The following is a 19,454-nucleotide window of genomic DNA, read 5'->3' as shown; positions in this document are numbered from 1 at the left end:
GCCTCACAAATTTGATAGAATTTTTTGAGGAGGTAACTAGGTGTGTTGATGAAGGTAGGGCGGTTGATGTCATATACATGGATTTTAGTAAGGCGTTTGATAAGGTCCCCCATGGTCGGCTTATGATGAAAGTAAGGAGGTGTGGGATAGAGGGAAAGTTGGCCGATTGGATAGGTAACTGGCTGTCTGATCGAAGACAGAGGGTGGTGGTGGATGGAAAATTTTCGGACTGGAGGCAGGTTGCTAGCGGAGTGCCGCAGGGATCGGTGCTTGGTCCTCTGCTCTTTGTGATTTTTATTAATGACTTAGAGGAGGGGGCTGAAGGGTGGATCAGTAAATTTGCTGATGACACCAAGATTGGTGGAGTAGTGGATGAGGTGGAGGGGTGTTGTAGGCTGCAAAGAGACATAGATAGGATGCAAAGCTGGGCTGAAAAATGGCAAATGGAGTTTAACCCTGATAAATGTGAGGTGATTCATTTTGGTAGGACTAATTTAAATGTGGATTACAGGGTCAAAGGTAGGGTTCTGAAGACTGTGGAGGAACAGAGAGATCTTGGGGTCCATATCCACAGATCTCTAAAGGTTGCCACTCAAGTGGATAGAGCTGTGAAGAAGGCATATAGTGTGTTAGCTTTTATTAACAGGGGGTTGGAGTTTAAGAGCCGTGGGGTTATGCTGCAACTGTACAGGACCTTGGTGAGACCGCATTTGGAATATTGCGTGCAGTTCTGGTCACCTCACTATAAGAAGGATGTGGAAGCGCTGGAAAGAGTGCAGAGGAGATTTACCAGGATGCTGCCTGGTTTGGAGTGTCGGTCTTATGAGGAAAGGTTGAGGGAGCTGGGGCTGTTCTCTCTGGAGCGGAGGAGATTGAGGGGAGACTTAATAGAGGTTTATAAAATGATGAAGGGGATAGATCGAGTGAACGTTCAAAGACTATTTCCTCGGGTGGATGGAGCTATTACGAGGGGGCATAACTATAGGGTTCATGGTGGGAGATATAGGAAGGATATCAGAGGTAGGTTCTTCACGCAGAGAGTGGTTGGGGTGTGGAATGGACTGCCTGCAGTGATAGTGGAGTCAGACACTTTAGGAACATTTAAGCGGTTATTGGATAGGCACATGGAGCACACCAGGATGGTAGGGAGTGGGATAGCTTGATCTTGGTTTCAGATGAAGGTCGGCACAACATCGTGGGCCGAAGGGCCTGTTCTGTGCTGTACTGTTTTATGTTATTATGTTTATGGTAGCTGCATGGTGTGTACTGTCCACCAGGATGCGCTGCAGCAGGTTTTGTTGACAGCGTCCTCCGGACATGTGGCCTCTGCCACCAAGAAGAACAAAGACAGCAGCTGCATGAGAACACCTTCATGTCCAGGCTGCGCACCATCCTGACTTTAAAACACATCACCATTCCTGCATTGCCACCGGATCAGAATCTGGAGGCTTCCTGCTCTGAGGACTGTGGGTGTACCTACACCACATGGACAGCAGCAGTTCAAGAAGGCAGCTCACCCGGATGGGTGGCATGTTGGCATAGTGGTTAGCACTGCTGCCTCACAGTGCCGGGGTGGGGATCAAAATATTAGGTCTACAAGTGTAGAGGCTGGGGACAAGCCTGGGGCTGGGACAAGGCTGGCAAAGAAGAAGAGCACTCGGGGGAGGATGACCTCACTGGGCCTGGAGGTCTGGAGTGCATCTACTTCAAAGCAAGGAGCGTAGCAGGTAAGACAGACGAACTTAGGGCCTTAATGCTCACGAGGAATTTGGATGTGGTTGCGGTGACAGAGACTTGGTTGAAAGAGGGACAGGACTGGCAGCTGGATATTCCGGGGTACAAGTGTTTTAGGCGAGACAGAGGAGGGGCCAAAAGAGGTGGGGGAGTAGCAGTATTAGTTGGAGAGCATATTACAGCGGTGCAGAGGGAGGACAATTCAGAGGGGTCGTGTAACGAGTCACTCTGGGTGGAGCTTAGAAACAGGAAGGGCGCAGTCACTATGTTGGGGGTATACTACAGGCCCCCCAACAGCCCAAGGGAAGTGGAAGAACGGATATGTCAGGAGATACTGGATAGGTGCAGGAAAAATAGGGTGGTTATAGTGGGAGACTTCAATTTCCCTGGTATAGACTGGAAATCGCTGAGAGCTGGGACTCTGAATGGGGAGGAATTTGTAAAATGCGTACAGGAGGGTTCTTTGGAACAATATGTAGATAGCCCGACTAGAGAGGGGGCTATACTGGACCTAGTACTGGGGAATGAGCCCGGTCAGGTCTTCAAAGTTTTGGTAGGGGAACATGTGGCAAATAGTGACCACAATTCTGTTAGCTTTAGGATAGTGATGGAAAAGGATGAGTGGTGTCCCAAGGGTAAGGTGTTGGATTGGGGGATGGCTAACTTTAGTGGGATTAGGCAGAAATTGGCAGCTCTTGATTGGGAGAGGCTGTTTGAGGGTAAATCCACATCTGGCATGTGGGAGTCTTTTAAGGAACAGTTGTTAGGGCTACAGGACAGGCATGTGCCTGTAAAAAAGAAGGATAGGAAGGGTAGGATTCGAGAACCGTGGATAACCAGGGAAATTGAGGGACTGGTCAAAAAGAAAAGAGAGGCGTATGTTAGGTCCAGGCAGCAAAAAACGGAGGGAGCTCTGGAGGAGTACAAAGAAAGTAGGAAAGAACTCAAACGGGGAATTAGAAGGGCAAAAAGGGGTCACGAAATGTCCTTGGCAGACAGGATTAAGGAGAATCCCAAGGCATTTTATTCATACGTTAGGAACAAAAGGGTTGTCAGGGAAAAAATCGGACCTCTCAGGGACAAAAGTGGGGAATTATGCTTGGAGCCCAAAGAAGTAGGGGAGATCCTAAATGAATACTTTGCGTCGGTATTCACAAAGGAGAGGGATGTGTTGACTGGGAGTGTCTCGGAGGGGAGTGTTGAACCGTTGGAGAAAATCTCCATTACAAGGGAGGAAGTGTTAGGTTTGTTAGAGAATATAAAGACTGACAAATCCTCAGGGCCTGATGGAATCTATCCAAGGCTGCTCAGGGAGACGAGAGATGAAATCGCTGGGCCTCTGACGCAAATCTTTGTCTCGTCACTGGACGCAGGTGAGGTCCCAGAGGATTGGAGGATAGCTAATGTGGTCCCGTTATTTAAGAAGGGTAGGAAGGATAACCCGGGTAATTATAGGCCGGTGAGCTTGACGTCCGTGGTGGGGAAGTTGTTGGAGAAAATTCTTAGAGATAGGATGTATGCGCATTTAGAAAGGAATAAACTCAACGATAGTCAGCATGGTTTTGTGAGAGGGAGGTCATGCCTCACTAACCTGGTGGAGTTTTTTGAAGAAGTGACCAGAATGGTTGACGAGGGAAGGGCCATGGATATCGTCTATATGGACTTCAGTAAAGCGTTTGACAAAGTCCCTCATGGTAGGCTGGTGAAAAAGGTTGGATCTCATGGGATAAAGGGGGAGGTGGCTAGATGGGTGGAGAACTGGCTTCTTCCACAAACCCCAAGAGGCCAACAGTGAACACAATGAGACAGCCAATGAACCGGAACAGCAGACAGAGAGATCCGCAGTGCAACCAAAGAGGAAAGAGTCGAATTGGACTCCTCCGGAAGGCCGCTGCCCTCGACTTGACATGTATGCCCAAGCCATCAGGAGGTGCGTCAACACCAATTTCATCAGCTGCACTCACAAGACAGCCCCGAACATCACCCAAGCACAACGCAACGCCATCCACGCTCTCAAGACCAACCGCAACATTGTCATCAAACCAGCAGACAAAGGAGGGACCATCGTCATACTGAACAGAACGGATTACTGCAAAGAAGTGTACCGACAACTGAACAATGAGGAACACTACAGACAGTTACCCACAGATCCGACCAAAGAACACACCCGTCAACTCAACACTCTGATCAAAACCTTTGATCCGGACCTTCAAAACACCCTCCGTGCTCTCATCCCACGTACTCCACGCGTTGGAGATCTCTACTGCCTCCCAAAGATACACAAGGCAAACACACTCGGCCGTCCCATCGTTGCAGGCAATGGAACCCTGTGCGAGAACCTCTCCGGCTATGTCAAGGGCATCTTGAAACCCATTGTACAAAGAACACCCAGCTTTTGTCACGACACTACAGACTTCCTACAGAAACTCAGCACACATGGAGCAGTTGAACCAGGAGCACTCCTCATCACAATGGATGTCTCGGCACTCTACACCAGCATCCCCCACGATGATGGCATTGCTGCAACGGCCTCAGTACTCAATGCCGTCAACTGCCAGTTTCCAGATGCAATTTTACAACTCATCCGCTTCATCCTGGACCACAATATCTTCACCTTCAACAACCAGTTCTTCATCCAGACACACTGAACAGCCATGGGGACCAAATTCGCAGCTCAATATGCCAACATCGTCATGCACAGGTTCGAACAAGACTTCTTCACTGCACAGGACTTTCAACCGATGCTATACACTAGATACATCGATGATATTTTCTTCCTTTGGAGTCATGGTGAGCAATCACTGAAACAACTATATGATGACATCAACAAGTTCCATCCCACCATCAGGCTCACCATGGACTATTCTCCGGAATCGGTTGCATTCTTGGACACGCGCATCTCCATTTAGGACGGTCACCTCAGCACCTCACTGTACCGCAAGCCCACGGATAACCTCATGAAGCTCCATTTCTCCAGCTTCCACCCTAAACACCTTAAAGAAGCCATCCCCTACGGACAAGCCCTCCGTATACACAGGATCTGCTCAGATGAGGAGGATCGCAACAGACACCTCCAGATGCTGAAAGATGCCCTCATAAGAACAGGATATGGCGCTCGACTCATCGATCAACAGTTCCGACGCGCCACAGTGAAAAACCGCACCGACCTCCTCAGAAGACAAACACGGGACACGGTGGACAGAGTACCCTTCGTCGTCCAGTACTTCCCCAGAGCAGAGAAGCTACGGCATCTCCTCCGGAGCCTTCAACATGTCATTGATGAAGACGAACATCTCGCCAAGGCCATCCCCACACCCCCACTTCTTGCCTTCAAACAACCACGCAACCTCAAACAGACCATTGTCCGCAGCAAACTACCCAGCCTTCAGGAGAACAGTGACCACGACACCACACAACCCTGCCACAGCAACCTCTACAAGACGTGCCGGATCATCAACACGGATGCCATCATCTCACGTGAGAACACCATCTACCAGGTACACGGTACCTACTCTTGCAACTTGGCCAACATTGTCTACCTGATACGCTGCAGGAAAGGATGTCCCGAGGCATGGTACATTGGGGAAACCATGCAGACACTACGACAACGGATGAATGAACACCGCTCGACAATCGGCACTTCAGCAGTCACGGGCATTCAGCCTTGGATCTTCAGGTAAGCGTTCTTCAAGGCAGCCTTCAAGACACACGTCAGCGCAGAGTCGCTGAGCAGAAACTGATAGCCAAGTTCCGCACACATGAGGACGGCCTAAACCGGGATGTTGGATTTATGTCACATTATCAGTAACCCCCACAGCTTGTCTCCTGGGCTTGTAGAATCTCACTAGCAGTTCTGCCTGGAGACAATACACATCTCTTTAACCTGTGTTTAATGTTCCCTCCACCCACATTGTCTGTACCTTTAAGACCTGGCTGGCTGTAGGATTCGCATTCTAATCAGTATTCTGCAACTTGATTTTGTCTGCACTGTTTGAGAGCACATTTCCACTCCATCTGAGGAAGGAGCAGTGCTCCGAAAGCTTATGGTATTTGCTACCAAATAAACCTGTTGGACTTTAACCTGGTGTTGTGAGACTTCTTACCTCGGTGACAGAAGACAGAGGGTGGTAGTGGAAGGGTCTTTTTCCGGCTGGAGGCCTGTGACTAGTGGTGTTCCGCAGGGCTCTGTATTGGGACCTCTGCTGTTTGTGATTTATATTAACGATCTGGAAGAAGGTGTAACTGGAGTGATCAGTAAGTTTGCGGACGACACAAAATTGGCAGGACTTGCAGATAGTGAGGAGCATTGTCAGAGGCTACAGAAGGATATAGATAGGCTGGAAATTTGGGCAAAGCAATGGCAGATGGAGTTCAATCCTGATAAATGCGAAGTGATGCATTTTGGTAGAAATAATGTCGGGAGGAGCTATACGATAAATGGCAGAACCATAAAGGGTGTTGATACGCAGAGGGACCTGGATGTGCAAATCCACAGATCCTTGAAGGTGACGTCACAGGTGGAGAAGGTGGTGAAGAAGGCATATGGCATGTTTGCCTTTATAGGACAGGGCATGGAGTATAAAAGTTGGGGTCTGATGTTGCAGATGTATAGAACGTTGGTTCGGCCGCATTTGGAATACTGCGTCCAGTTCTGGTCGCCACACAACCAGAAAGACGTGGAGGCTTTGGAGAGAGTACAGAGGAGGTTTACCAGGATGTTGCCTGGTATGGAGGGGCTTAGTTATGAGGAGGGATTGGGTAAACTGGGGTTGTTCTCCCTGGAAAGACGGAGGATGAGGGGAGACTTAATAGAGGTGTATAAAATTATGAAAGGCATAGATAGGGTGAACGGTGGGAAGCTTTTCCCCGGGTCGGTGGTAACGTTCACGATGGGTCATAGGTTCAAGGTGAAGGGGGGAAGGTTTAACACAGATATCAGAAGGACATATTTTACACAGAGGGTGGTGGGGGCCTGGAATGGGCTGCCAGGCAAGGTGGTGGAGGCGGACACACTGGGAACGTTTAAGACTTATCTGGACAGCCATATGAACGGAGTGGGAATGGAGGGATACAAAAGAATGGTCGAGTTTGGACCAGGGAGCGGCACGGGCTTGGAGGGCCGAAGGGCCTGTTCCTGTGCTGTTTTGTTCTTTGGACCTGGGTTCAATCCCCGGCTTGGGTCACTGTCTGTGTGGAGTCTGCATGTTCTCCCCTTGTCGGAGTGGGATTCCTCCGGGTGTCCGGTTTCCTCCCACAGTCCAGAGATGTGCAGGTTAGGTGATTGGCCATGGCAAATTGCCCCTTAGCGTCAGAGGGATTAGCAGGGTAAATATGTAGGGTTACGGGGATAGGGCCTGGGTGGGATTGTGGACGGTGCAGACTCGATGGGACAAATGGCCCCCTCCTGCACTGTAGGGATTCTATGATACCACCTTCTTGAGGGCAATTGGGGATGGGCAATAAGTATTGGTCTTGATAGTGTAACCCGTAGCCCAAGCGCACAGTTCAAAAACCAGCGCTTTGCATAATATCGATGTCATTGTTGCATATTTACTGAACTGATTAATTTTTGTTTTCTCCTTTTCATTACCCTGCTAGCTCGATGTCGCTATTGACGGTGCAGATGAGGTGGACTCTGATCTGAACTTAATCAAAGGTGGAGGGTGAGTGTTACACAAGAATATGTTGCATCTTTGCTCTTTGGAAATTAGGGATAGAAAGAACTGGCATTTATATGCACAGTGATTAGCGCTGCTGCCTCACAGCGACAGGGACCCGGGTTCAATTCCAGCCCTGAGCGGAGTCTGCACGTTCTCCCCGTGTCTGCGTGGGTTTCCTCCGGGTGCTCCGGTTTCCTTCCCACAGTCTGAAAGACATGCTGGTTAGGTGGATTTGTCATGCTAAATTGCCCCTTTGTCTCAGGGTGACAAGCAGGGTAAATACGTGGGATAGGGCCCGGGTGGGATTGTGGCTCAATGGGCTGAATGGTCTCCTGCACTGTTGGCATTCTTAAAATAAAAGTGTCTTTTCCTGATCTCCGGATGTCCCGTGATGTGGGCACAGTTTGCAGAGCCCATTACTCTTCACTGGACCAATGACAATCTGCCCCAATAAGCAAACACTTTAACTGACGGGCTCTACTATGCTTCTCACTGCCTTCAACATGTTAAATCGCACAATGCTCTCGTGTTGCTTAATCTCCTTGACGTGAGTTTTCCCATGAACGTCTCCAGTTTCTGCATCTTCCCAGAGCGTCTAGTGTAGCACTCTGCCAATACATTTGCACCGTGGGAATTCTCCATACTTAACAGTGCTTGGAAGTCAACTTTTGAGTTGGATTATCAAGGCAAAAGGTCTGGGCTCGATTTATGAAACAGTTAGCTGTTGAGTGGCTTGTGGTGGGGAATAGGCTGGATGGGCCAAATAGCTGGCCTCATCCATCCAGGAAGTATCTCGTGGTAATGCGGATGAATGATGTGTGTGTCTTGAGTATAATACTGTTACCTCCCCTGTTCCAACAGAGGTTGTTTGACCCAGGAGAAGATTGTTGCAGCCTGTGCCAAGGAATTCATTGTTGTTGCAGATTATAGGTGAGCTGGATTATTTGCCCTTTTTTTAATATATAAAGTAAGCATCATTATAAATTGATGCAATCTTTTAGTGGTTTGAAGTCTTACGTTTTCTGGATTCGGGTGAAGACAACCTTTCAGATGGGACCCTAAAAAGATTCTCTAATCCCGTTTTTCAATTGCAGCTTTAAGCATCCATTTGTTCTGGCAAGCAGAGACACAGTTTCATGTCCCATCTGTTGGACTGCACCCATGACAGTGCTGGACAACTCCTCTAACGGGACTGAGCGTGTCCGTCTGTTATACTGAAATCCTGGTTATGGGACACATGGTCACGATTGTCTGGCCCATAAATGAGAGCGCCATCAGTTGTGCTGAGATGACAGACCAAGGTGTGGATGAGGGTACACATGCCTCAACCAGAAGCTAACTACCAAAGCCCAGTTCCAACATGCAGACATAGGAATTAGGAGCAGGCCATTCGGTCCCTCGAGCCAGCTCCGCCATTGGCTGATCTGATTGTGGCCTCAACTCCACTCCTGATAACCTTTGACTTCCTTGTTAGTCAGCAAGGTGATGTAGTGGTATTGTCGCTGGACTAGTAATCCAAAATCCCAGGGTAATGCTCTGGGAACCTGGATTCAAATGCCACCACGGAATTTAGTAAAAGTCTTGAATTAAAAGAGCCACAGACGTGTAGTTGACTCTGAAATGGCCTAGCGAGCCACTCGGTTCAAGGGCAATTAGGGATGGGCAATTAGATGCCGACCCAATCAGTCGCACCCATGTCACATGAATGGAAACAAAAAAAGAATCTATCTTATGCCTTAAAAATATTCCATGACCCTACCTCCACCACTCTCTGGGGAAGAGATTTCCAAATACACTCAATCCCTGAGATAACTCTTCCCGTGTCTGTCATAAATTGGAGATCGTTAAAATATATCCCCTAGTTTGTGTCTGTCATGAGAGGAAAGTGGAGCAGCATGGTGACAGTGGTTAGCACTGCTGCCTCACAGCGCCAGGGACCTGGGTTCAATTCCCGGGCTTGGGTCACTGTCTGTGCGGAGTCTGCATGTTCTCCCCGTATCTGTGTGGGTTTCCTCCGGGTGCTCCGGTTTCTTCCCACAGTCCGCTGGTTTGATGCATTGGCCATGCTAAATTCTCCCTCAGTGTACCTGAAAAAGTGCCGGAGTGTGGCAACTAGGGGATTTTCACAATAACTTCATTGCAATGTTAATGTAAGCCTACTTGTGACACAAATAAACGTAACTTTAAAAAAAAGAACACCCTTTCAGCAGTTCTTTCCACCCTCATCCAGACCACCACCCTCCGTTCCCCACCCTCCATCTTGACCAACCCCCACCCCCCCAATATCCTGACCAAGAGGATCTTTAGGAATTTGGTGTGAATGCTACACGTGCCTGTGCTCTATCATTAATAAGGTACTGGGTTTAGTGCTTCACATTCATTTAACTGACCCTCTTCTGTCCTCAGTGTGTCCCTGTGATCAATTGCACCAGATATTAATTCTAACTCTGGGGAGATGCTGGCGTAGTGGTAATATCACTGCAATCCTGAGGCCCAGGCTAATGTTCTGAGGACACGGGTTCAAATCTCACTGTGGCAGTGAGTGGAATTTGAGTTCAATTCGTGAAATCTGGAATTTTCAGCAGATTTCCGTAATGGTGACTGTTCAATTCCGGCAGGTTGAAATCTGCCACCCTTACCTGGTCTGGCCTACTTCAGGCCCACAGCTTGTTTTCAAAGTACTTGCTTTGTTTACTAAGCCACTGATTTATTTTTCAAGGCATCAGTTTTGTATCATTTAAGTTTTAATTCTGAGTTCCAGGATTTGTGATTTGATTTATTGTCACATGTATTGGTATACAGTTAAAAGTATTGCTTCTTGCGTGCTGAACAGACAAAGCATACTGTTCATAGAAAAGGAAAGGAGAGAGTGCAGAATGTAGTGTTACAGTCATAGCTAGGGTGGAGAGAAAGATCAACTTAATGTGAGGTAGGTCCATTCAAAAGCAGGGAAAAAGCAGTTCTTGAGTTGGTTGGTTTGTGACCTTGGACGTTTGTATCTTTTTCCCGATGGAAGAAGGTGGAAGAGAGAATGTCCGAGGTGTATGGAATCCTTAATTACGCTGGCTGCTTTTCCGAGGCAGCGGGAAGTGTAGATGGAGTCAATGGATGGAGGCTGGTTTGAGTGATGGATTGGGCTACATTCACGACCGTTTGTAGTTTCTTGCAATCTTGGGCACAGAAGGAGCTATACCAAGCTGTGATACAACCAGAAATTGGCACCCATGCGATGGTCCCTGAGCTCACCCTAAATTTGGTTCCCTATTCCTAGAATTGGGCTCATAGATCCTGTTTCTCCAGGGAATTGAGAGGCTGGAATTCACTTCCAGGGTCGGTGACGGAGGCTGAAGCTATGAACATTGAATTGGATGAGTGGGAAATGAGTGTGGTCTTTACTACAGTTGCTGTGTCTAGTTCATGAACCTTCACTAGTCAAGAACATCGTGAATCATTTTCTCTCTCAGCAACTTTTAGTATTGTTCCCTGTAAATTATACATTGGGTCGTTGTGACATGACCTTCATCTAGGTCAAGTGCCATTTGGAATTAGAGAGTCATAGACGTTTACAGCATGAAAACAGGCCCTTCGGCCCAACTTGTCCATGCCGTCCAGTTTTTAACCACTAAGCTAGCCACAATTGCCCGTATTTGGCCCATATCCCTCTATACCCATCTTCCCCATGTAACTGTCTAAATACTTTTTCAAAGACAAATTTGTACCCGCCTTTACTATTACCTCTGGCAGCTTATTCCAGACACTCACAACCCTCTGTGTGAAAAAATTGCCCCTCTGGACCCTTTTGTATCTCTCCCCTTAGAAAATATGATCTGTTCCCCAGCACCTGTAAATCTCATTGCATTAGATTAGGATCCTGTAGTGATTTAAGCAAAACACGCGGATGTTGAAATCTGCAACAAAAACAGGAAATGCTGGAAAATCTCAGCAGGCCTGACATCATCTGTAGTGGAGTCATCCAGACTCGAAACGTTGGTTCTATTCTCTCTCCACAGATACTGTCAGACCTGCTGAGATTTTCCAGTATTTTCTGTTTTTGTCTCTGTACTGCTTTAACCTTTGCATCGTGAGTTTGCAATCTGCAGAATTGTTGACCATTTCCCTCCAGCAGGGCTGTCCTGCTCAATCTAAAGACACTGATGTGTACCAGACATCGCACTGATCCCTGGTGCCCCGAGGCTGATTGTACACAAACCCGCTGTTGACTTCAATCCACCTCTCCCATTTTTCTATCCAGCACAATCCCAGTCCAGCATGGTAAATTCCTCGAGTTTCTAGAAGTTTCTACACCTTGCAGGTTGAGTATCCTTTATCAGAAACTCTTGGGGTGGATTGTGCTTTGGATTTCAGGCAATTTTGATTTTCCGATACCGCATATAAACTTGCATCGCAGTACCTTAAACCTAGGCTAGCTAAAGTCGAAGGTAGTGTCACAAGTAGGCTTACATTAACACTGCAATGAAGTTACTGTGAAAATCCCCCAGGCGCCTGTTCGGGTACACTGAGGGAGAATTTAGCATGGCCGATGCACCTAACTAGTATGTCTTTTGGACTGTGGGAGGAAACCCACGCAGACACGGGGAGAACGTGCAGACTCTGCACAGACAGTGACCCAAGCCAGGAATCGAACCAGCAGTGCTAACCACTGTGCCATCGATGTATTACTGAATAATAAATTACAGGGTACCTGGAGAAGTTTCTTTTTGACGTGGTCACCATAAACATCAGATGATAAACAGCAGAGACAAACAAGTGGTCTTCCCACGCTGAAGTTAAAAAAAGAAAGTGTGGATTTTAGATGTGTTCAGTTTTCTGATGTACTGCATGACCGAAACGACAACTTGGTGCCATGTGGTCCAATCATCCTTTTGAGTTCCTTTTTTAATTTTATTTTTAGGAAAGATTCCAAAAGCCTTGGAGAGAAATGGAAAAAGGGCGTTCCAATTGAAGTCATCCCAATGGCTTATGTGCCAGTTACCAAGGCGATTGCTGCAAAGTTTGGTGGGGCAGCTGAGTTACGAATGGCTGTGAATAAAGCTGTAAGTACAGAACTCGGTGGGAACTCTCATTCCTGGCGAGGCCAAAACTTCCTTTGTAGATCAGAGAAGACCTGTTGGTGTCTGGATCTCTTAAAGAGAGGCAAATCATGGCGGCACAGTGGTTACCCCTGCTGCATCACCGCTCCAGGCACCCGGGTTCGATTCCCGGCTTGGATCACTGTCTGTGTGGAGTCTGCATGTTCTCCCCATGCCTGCATGGGTTTCCTCCGGGTGCTCCGGTTTCCTCCTACAGTCCAAAGATGTGCAGGTTAGGTTAATTGGTCATGTTAAATTGCCCCTTCGTGTCCCAGGATGTGTATGTTGGGATTGTTGTAGGTGTAGACTTGATGGGCCGAATGACCACCTTCTGCACTACAGGGATTCTATGATTAAGTGTAATGTAGTGTGGTGTATCTCCAGGACTTAGTAGGTCAGTGTTGATGCCCGCCTCCCCTCGCCTCCCCTCGCCCCCCCCCTCCCCTCGCCCCCCCACCCCTCGCCCCCCCCCCTCGCCCCCCCCCCCCTCGCCCCCCCCCCTGGCCCCCCCCACCCCCCCCCCCTCGCCCCCCCCCTCGCCCCCCCCCTCGCCCCCCCCCCTCGCCCCCCCCCCTCGCCCCCCCCCCTCGCCCCCCCCCCCTCGCCCCCCCCCCCCTCGCCCCCCCCCCTCGCCCCCCCCCCCTCGCCCCCCCCCCCTCGCCCCCCCCTCGCCCCCCCCCCTCGCCCCCCCCCCTCGCCCCCCCCCCCTCGCCCCCCCCCTCGCCCCCCCCTCGCCCCCCCCCTCGCCCCCCCCCCCTCGCCCCCCCCCCCTCGCCCCCCTCCCTCGCCCCCCTCCCTCGCCCCCCTCCCTCGCCCCCCCCCCTCGCCCCCCCCCCCTCGCCCCCCCCCCTCGCCCCCCCCCCTCGCCCCCCCCCCTCGCCCCCCCCCCTCGCCCCCCCCCCTCGCCCCCCCCCCTCGCCCCCCCCCCCTCGCCCCCCCCCTCGCCCCCCCCCCCGCCCCCCCCCCTCGCCCCCCCCCCCTCGCCCCCCCCCCGCCCCCCCCCCTCGCCCCCCCCCCCTCGCCCCCCCCCTCGCCCCCCCCCCTCGCCCCCCCCCCTCGCCCCCCCCCTCGCCCCCCCCCCTCGCCCCCCCCCCCTCGCCCCCCCCCCCTCGCCCCCCCCTCGCCCCCCCCCCCTCGCCCCCCCCCCCTCGCCCCCCCCCCTCCTCGCCCCCCCCCCCCTCGCCCCCCCCCCCTCGCCTCGCCTCCAGTCAGTGCTGAACTGCCCAACGTTGGCTGAGGTGGGAGTTGGAATGCTGGATTTAGCAGGGCCTGGGCTACCAAAATGAAGATTCGGCAGCATTGCTGCTCCGAAACATGATTCAGTGATTCGTGTTGGAAGTACTATGTACGTGCACTATGTAGGGTGAACATGTTCCAGATTCTCCCACATCCTTTCCACATTCACCCTGTCCACACCCCTCAGGATCTTGTATGTCTCGATTCAGTCACCTCTTACTCTTCTAAACTCCAATGGCTACAAGCCTAATCTGTCCAATCTTTCTTCATAAAACAACCCGCCCCTTCCTGGTATTAATCTAGTAAACCTTTTCTGAACTGCTCCTAATCCAGTTACATCGCTCCTTAAATAAGAAAACCAAGAAGTGCGTGCAACACTGCAGACATGGCCTCACCAGTGCCCAGTACAACTGAAGCATGTGTTCCCTACATTTGTATTCAATTCTCCTCGCAATAAGTGATAGCATTCTATTAGCGTTCCCAATTACCTGCATGCTAACCTTTGTGATTCATGAACTAGGACACCCAGATCCCTCTGCAGTCTCTCATCATTTAGATTATAAGCTGCTGTTTATTCTTATTGCTAAAATGGACAATTTGGCAGCTGGGGGAACCATCGGACACAGAGGGGGAGTTGTGTGATAATTCTCACAAGATCCATGGGGAATCACTGACCTTTCTGGTTATGCGTATGAGTTCCCCTAATACGAGTTCCCCTGGTAACAGGCTGTAGTTGAGAATTCTGATTAATTCTAAATACCCAACATAAGGATAATTAGCAGCTAATGTTTTCATAAGTGGTTTGAGAATACAAAATATTTAAGTAACATCTCAATAATGTCTCTCATAAATGAATTTGTAACATGCCAGTGAAATGAAAGATGTATTCATGGAAGATATCAGCACAAGCCAGGCACACATTATGCAACAAAGTTAATTACCCAGGCTGGGTGATAATACCAAAAGATAAAGGCGTCTTTTGGTATTGGAGCCAGTTTAAACTGGTTAGAGAAATGCTGAATCATAAGCCATTTTTGGGAGAGAACTTCCATATGACAGATCAATATTTGAAGGTGTCAAAATATAATTGATTGAAGGACATGCCATTGTTAGATTGTATAATCTGATAATGAAAACTATAACCAATTCTGCTGTTTGGCTTGAAATCTGAGATCCTTTGTGAAAGCCTGCTAGCCCATTAGCTGTGCAGGTGGAACCACTGATCTCCCATTTTGGCCAAAATGAGATTTGTCTTGTCTTAATTTTGTTTGTCTGAATATTGCTAATTTGTAATGTTTTTGATTCTAACGTTTCAATGTTTTGATAAAACTAGTTTAATTGAGGAATTCCATTGAACTGAATAAACTTTTTTTGCCTTTGTGAAATCAAATGTTTCATGAAAAGATAAATTAATCAGGCCACCTGGAAGAATTTCCCACAACACAGGCAATGGCTTGTCAATCTCGAACTCATTACCTAAGCCTTTTATAAGGCAGGCCCTGGACTGGGCCTGCTGAATTGCAGTCCCAGACAGGGACCGGTGTGTGCACACCACAGTGGGGGTTTCACTGTATTCTGTAATAAACTATGTTCCTTTCATGTTGGGTTTCCCGAGTTATCGCAGGATCGTTGAGGGTTGGCAGGAACCTCTTTTCCCCATATTGATTGTGAGACAATTGAGGTGTTTTAACATGTTGCTTTACTCCAGGGACCAGTGGTGACGGATAACGGCAATTTCATCTTGGATTGGAAGTTTGATAATATTTCTGACTGGAAGAATGTGAATATCGACATTAAAATGATTCCTGGTAAGGAAATTATTTCAAATCTAGATGTAGAAACACAGCTTTAATCTTTTGGCAGCTAACAGTCTTGAACTTCAGATGCAACAGTAATTCTCCCTGGTGCTCCTAAATAGTATTAAATTAAAGTCACTATAGGCCCAGATAGCCAGAGGCTGCTCTCCCCTTTTGAGGGGAGTACTGACTGGTAGTGATTTAACCTAAGGATCACCATTATTCAGGCAAGGGGTAAGGTTGAGAAGGTGGACCTTCATGAATAACCTCAGCCAGTACGGGAATTGAACCCACACTGTTGGCAGCGCTCTGCATCACAAACCAGCCATCCAGCCCACTGACCTAACTAACACCCCTTCCCCCAAATAGTGTACAGGACCAGGGAAGACTATTGCGTACATGTGATAGATCTGAATCCCAACGATACAGTCCACTATCTCTCGTTTTTCCCTTTTCTTTTTGGTACATTTGCTTTGATTTATTATTGTCACATGTATTAGTATACAGCAATAAGTATTGTTTCTTGCGCACTATACAGACAAAGCATACCATTCATAGAGAAGGAAAGGAGAGGGTGCAGAATGTAGTGTTACAGTCATAGCTAGAGTGTAGAGAAGAGTAAGAGTAGAGTTTTAAAAGCATAGAACAGAAGTACATATGGCAGTAGAGGGTATGCAGGGCACAGACCACAAGAAGTCTCCACACTCTGGCGCCATCTTGAAATTTACATGTTCTCTTTTTGCATGCACATTCTCTTCCATTTCTCTCTCTCTCTTTCCTGCACGTGCTCTTGTCTGTCTTTTGCGTGTGTTCTCTCATGTGTTCTTCTCATTCTCTTGAGTGATTGTAGTCCTGCATTCTTTTCTGTGTCAAATATTTATTTCCAGTGATAAGTTAGAAAGTGTTGGAAAATCTCAGCAGGTCTGGCAGTATCTGTGGTGAAAGAAACAGAGTTGGTGTTTCGAGTCCATGTCATAGAAACCCTACAGTGCAGAAGGAGGCCATTCGGCCCATCGAGTCTGCACCGACCACAATCCCACCCAGGCCCTACCCCCACATATTTACCCGCTAATCCCTCTAACTACACATCTCAGGGACAATTTTTAACCTGGCCAATCAATCTAACCCGCACATCTTTGGACTGTGGGAGGAAACCGGAGCACCGGAGGAAACCCACGCAGACACGAGGAGAATGTGAAAGCTCCACACAGACAGTGACCCGAGCCGGGAATCGAACCCAGGACCCTGGAGCTGTGAAGCAGCAGTGCTAACCACTGTGCTACCGTGCCGCCCCATGTGACTTGAAAAGCCTTGATTTTATTTATATCCAGTTCTTTCTTCAATTATTGACCTTTCACTTTCCTCCTCGAGATGAGAAGCCAATGTTTGTTATCCAAGAGGCATGTTTGTGCTACTGTGTTAATACTCACGTCGTCAAGGCTACCTCTAGCAAGGCACAGGTTGGTTGTTGATACCTGCAGTATCATGGGATGTCTTGTTACCTTCAAGAAGGGCGGGTAGAAAGTGCAAGGGAATATTTGTTACCTTCAGTTCTTTCCCAGATCTCTTGGACATATGTTGCTGTTCCTTTCTGTTGCTGGATCAAATCATAGAATCCCTACGGTGCCAACGGAGGCCCTTTGGCCCATCGAGTCTGCACCAACCACAATCCCACCCAGGCCCTATTCTTGTAATCCCACACTTACCCTGCTAATTCCCCCTGGCACTAGGGTCAATTTATCATGGCCAGTCAACCTAACCCACACATCTTTGGACTGTGGGAAGAAACCAGAGCACCCTGGAGGAAACCCACGCAGACACGGGGAGAATGTGCAAACTCCACACAGACAGTGACCCGATGCTGGAATTGAGTCCCTGGCGCTGTGAGGCAACAGTGCTAACCACTGTGCCACCCGTGGAACTCCCTCCCTAACAGCACTGTGTGGGCGTACCTACACCACATAGGCTGCAGCAGTTCAAGAAGGCAGCTCACCACCACCATCTCAACAATTAGAGATGGGCAATAAATGTTGGCCTTGCCTCGTATTCCAAGATTTTATTGTCTTTTAATTAAGTCCTGAAATGCTTATGAATGTGCTGTACTTCTAAATGCACTTTTGTCCCTGCAGGAGTGGTAGAGACTGGATTATTCATTGGCATGGCAGAGAGGGTTTACTTTGGCCTGGAGGATGGATCCGTCTGTTTCCGCAACAGACACTCACATTGACGAAGAACAACGAGTCTTCTCATCCCTGCAAAGATCACCTTGCCTTAAATGAACTGTCCTGCCAAATATCTTACTTCCAGAATTTTTTTTTTTAAAAAAAATTGTTATATTGCTTGTTTTTAAAAAATATATATATATAAAATGGGAACGGCAAAGTCTTTGCTTCTGTGACTAATAATACCTGCCTTATGCTGAGTTATTCTATCTGAAGGTGAGGAAGATTGTGGGGTTGGACTTGGTTCATGAGTAGCACAGATTCCTGGCATCTCTGCTACCCTTGAAGTAGCCATGATGTGGAGATGCTGGCGTTGGACTGGGGTAAGCACAGTAAGGAGTCTCACAACACCAGGTTAAAGTCACCTGAAGAATGAGCGACACTCCAAAAGCTTGTGCTACCAAATAAACCTGTTGGACTTTAACCTAAGTCTAACAGGTTTATTTGGTAACACAAGCTTTCGGAGTGTCGCTCCTTCTTCAGGTGACTTTAACCTGGTGTTGTGAGACTTCTTACTATGCTTACCCCTGAAGTAAGCAGGCAAGTGACGACCTGGCCCGGAGATAGAATGGGTTGGACATGCGATTACTAGTTGAGACGTAACACTCTGCAGAAGATGGTATTACGCACCTTCAGGGACCCATTCCATGCTGTGCCAAGGAACTCGGATCACTGAGAGTTGCTGTATCCAGCAAAAAGATTGGGGGGGGAAGTGGCGATGGGACGGTGAGGGGGTTGGGAGATGGAGGTGTAGTATTGTGGATCCAGACTTTGTGTGTAGTCATCCAGTTCTCTCGACTGAATTCCGTGACTTTCCCAGCCATTCTCCGTGTTGTCAGTTTTGCACAATAGTCAGAAGGAAGGGAAGTTACCCTTGTTTTGTTGACTCAAGGGATGAGTCCTGATGGTGGGAAGGCAACCTCGGTTTCTGCTGATCCCCTTCAGTGTGTTCACCAGCTCACTGGAAGCGAAGATGCCTGGATGAAGGGAAAACTGCATGTTAGTTTAGTCGCATATTTGATATACTTTGAACCAGTAATTGAAACTCTCAGATGTTCACGTGCTTTGCACTGTTGTCTTAAGCCTCTTCGAGCTGCTTAGCCATGTGACTGCCTTAAAGCACCAATGGCCTTAATGACACTCTCATTCTGTGTGGTAACACCTGACCTACACCTGTTTTATAGTTTGTGTGTTTTCTGGGGATCCCCCAGTTAAGCAAAAATATTATTTTTAAAACAAAATATGTAAATGCATTATTTTTGACATCTGCAATTTCTTTTCACATCAGTGTGCATGGATCTTTAATTTTGATGCATCACTTTTAACAGGATAAATTGAATGTATTGTTTATTACAGCAAATAAAAAGAATGTGACCCTATTTACCTGGCTTTTAATGCTACCAGCCTTTTATTTCTAGATTTTACTTAAGATATCTCGGTGGGGTTTGAACTTGGTCTTTGCTGGTGTTACTAATCTAATAACTTACCCACTACACTTCCCGACCTATATATTACCATTCCTTCTCCTTCATCAGGTCAAAATCCTGGAATTCTCTTGTGGGGAGCAACTTGTCACGTTGCCAACAGTCCCCAGATAAAAGCTCATCATTCCTTGATCAAGTGCAGCTAGGGGTGGGCAGTAAATGCTGGCTTTGCCACATAGATTCATAGAATCCCTACAATGCAGAAAGAGGCTATTTGGCCCATCGAGCCTGT

The 19,454-nt window shown here is 48.3% G+C and overlaps 1 protein-coding gene across 1 annotated transcript in view; it reads left to right on the top strand.

The window, feature by feature from the left end:
• Nucleotides 1–17,830, top strand: part of rpia (ribose 5-phosphate isomerase A (ribose 5-phosphate epimerase)) — a 43,214-nt gene extending 25,384 nt beyond the window's left edge. The window contains exons 5-9 of the mRNA XM_078224047.1: nucleotides 7,333–7,397; nucleotides 8,256–8,324; nucleotides 12,307–12,448; nucleotides 15,429–15,528; nucleotides 17,646–17,830. Of these exons, the coding sequence (XP_078080173.1) occupies nucleotides 7,333–7,397; nucleotides 8,256–8,324; nucleotides 12,307–12,448; nucleotides 15,429–15,528; nucleotides 17,646–17,743 (474 nt within the window). The 3' untranslated portion in view covers nucleotides 17,744–17,830. The remainder of the gene's footprint in view (nucleotides 1–7,332; nucleotides 7,398–8,255; nucleotides 8,325–12,306; nucleotides 12,449–15,428; nucleotides 15,529–17,645) is intronic.
• Nucleotides 17,831–19,454: the final 1,624 nt, after the last annotated feature.

Source organism: Mustelus asterias, chromosome 1 (genome assembly GCF_964213995.1).
Source record: "Mustelus asterias chromosome 1, sMusAst1.hap1.1, whole genome shotgun sequence".
Lineage (NCBI taxonomy): Eukaryota > Metazoa > Chordata > Chondrichthyes > Carcharhiniformes > Triakidae > Mustelus > Mustelus asterias.
Note: the sequence above shows the minus strand (reverse complement) of the source record. Positions and strands in the feature narration are given on the sequence as shown.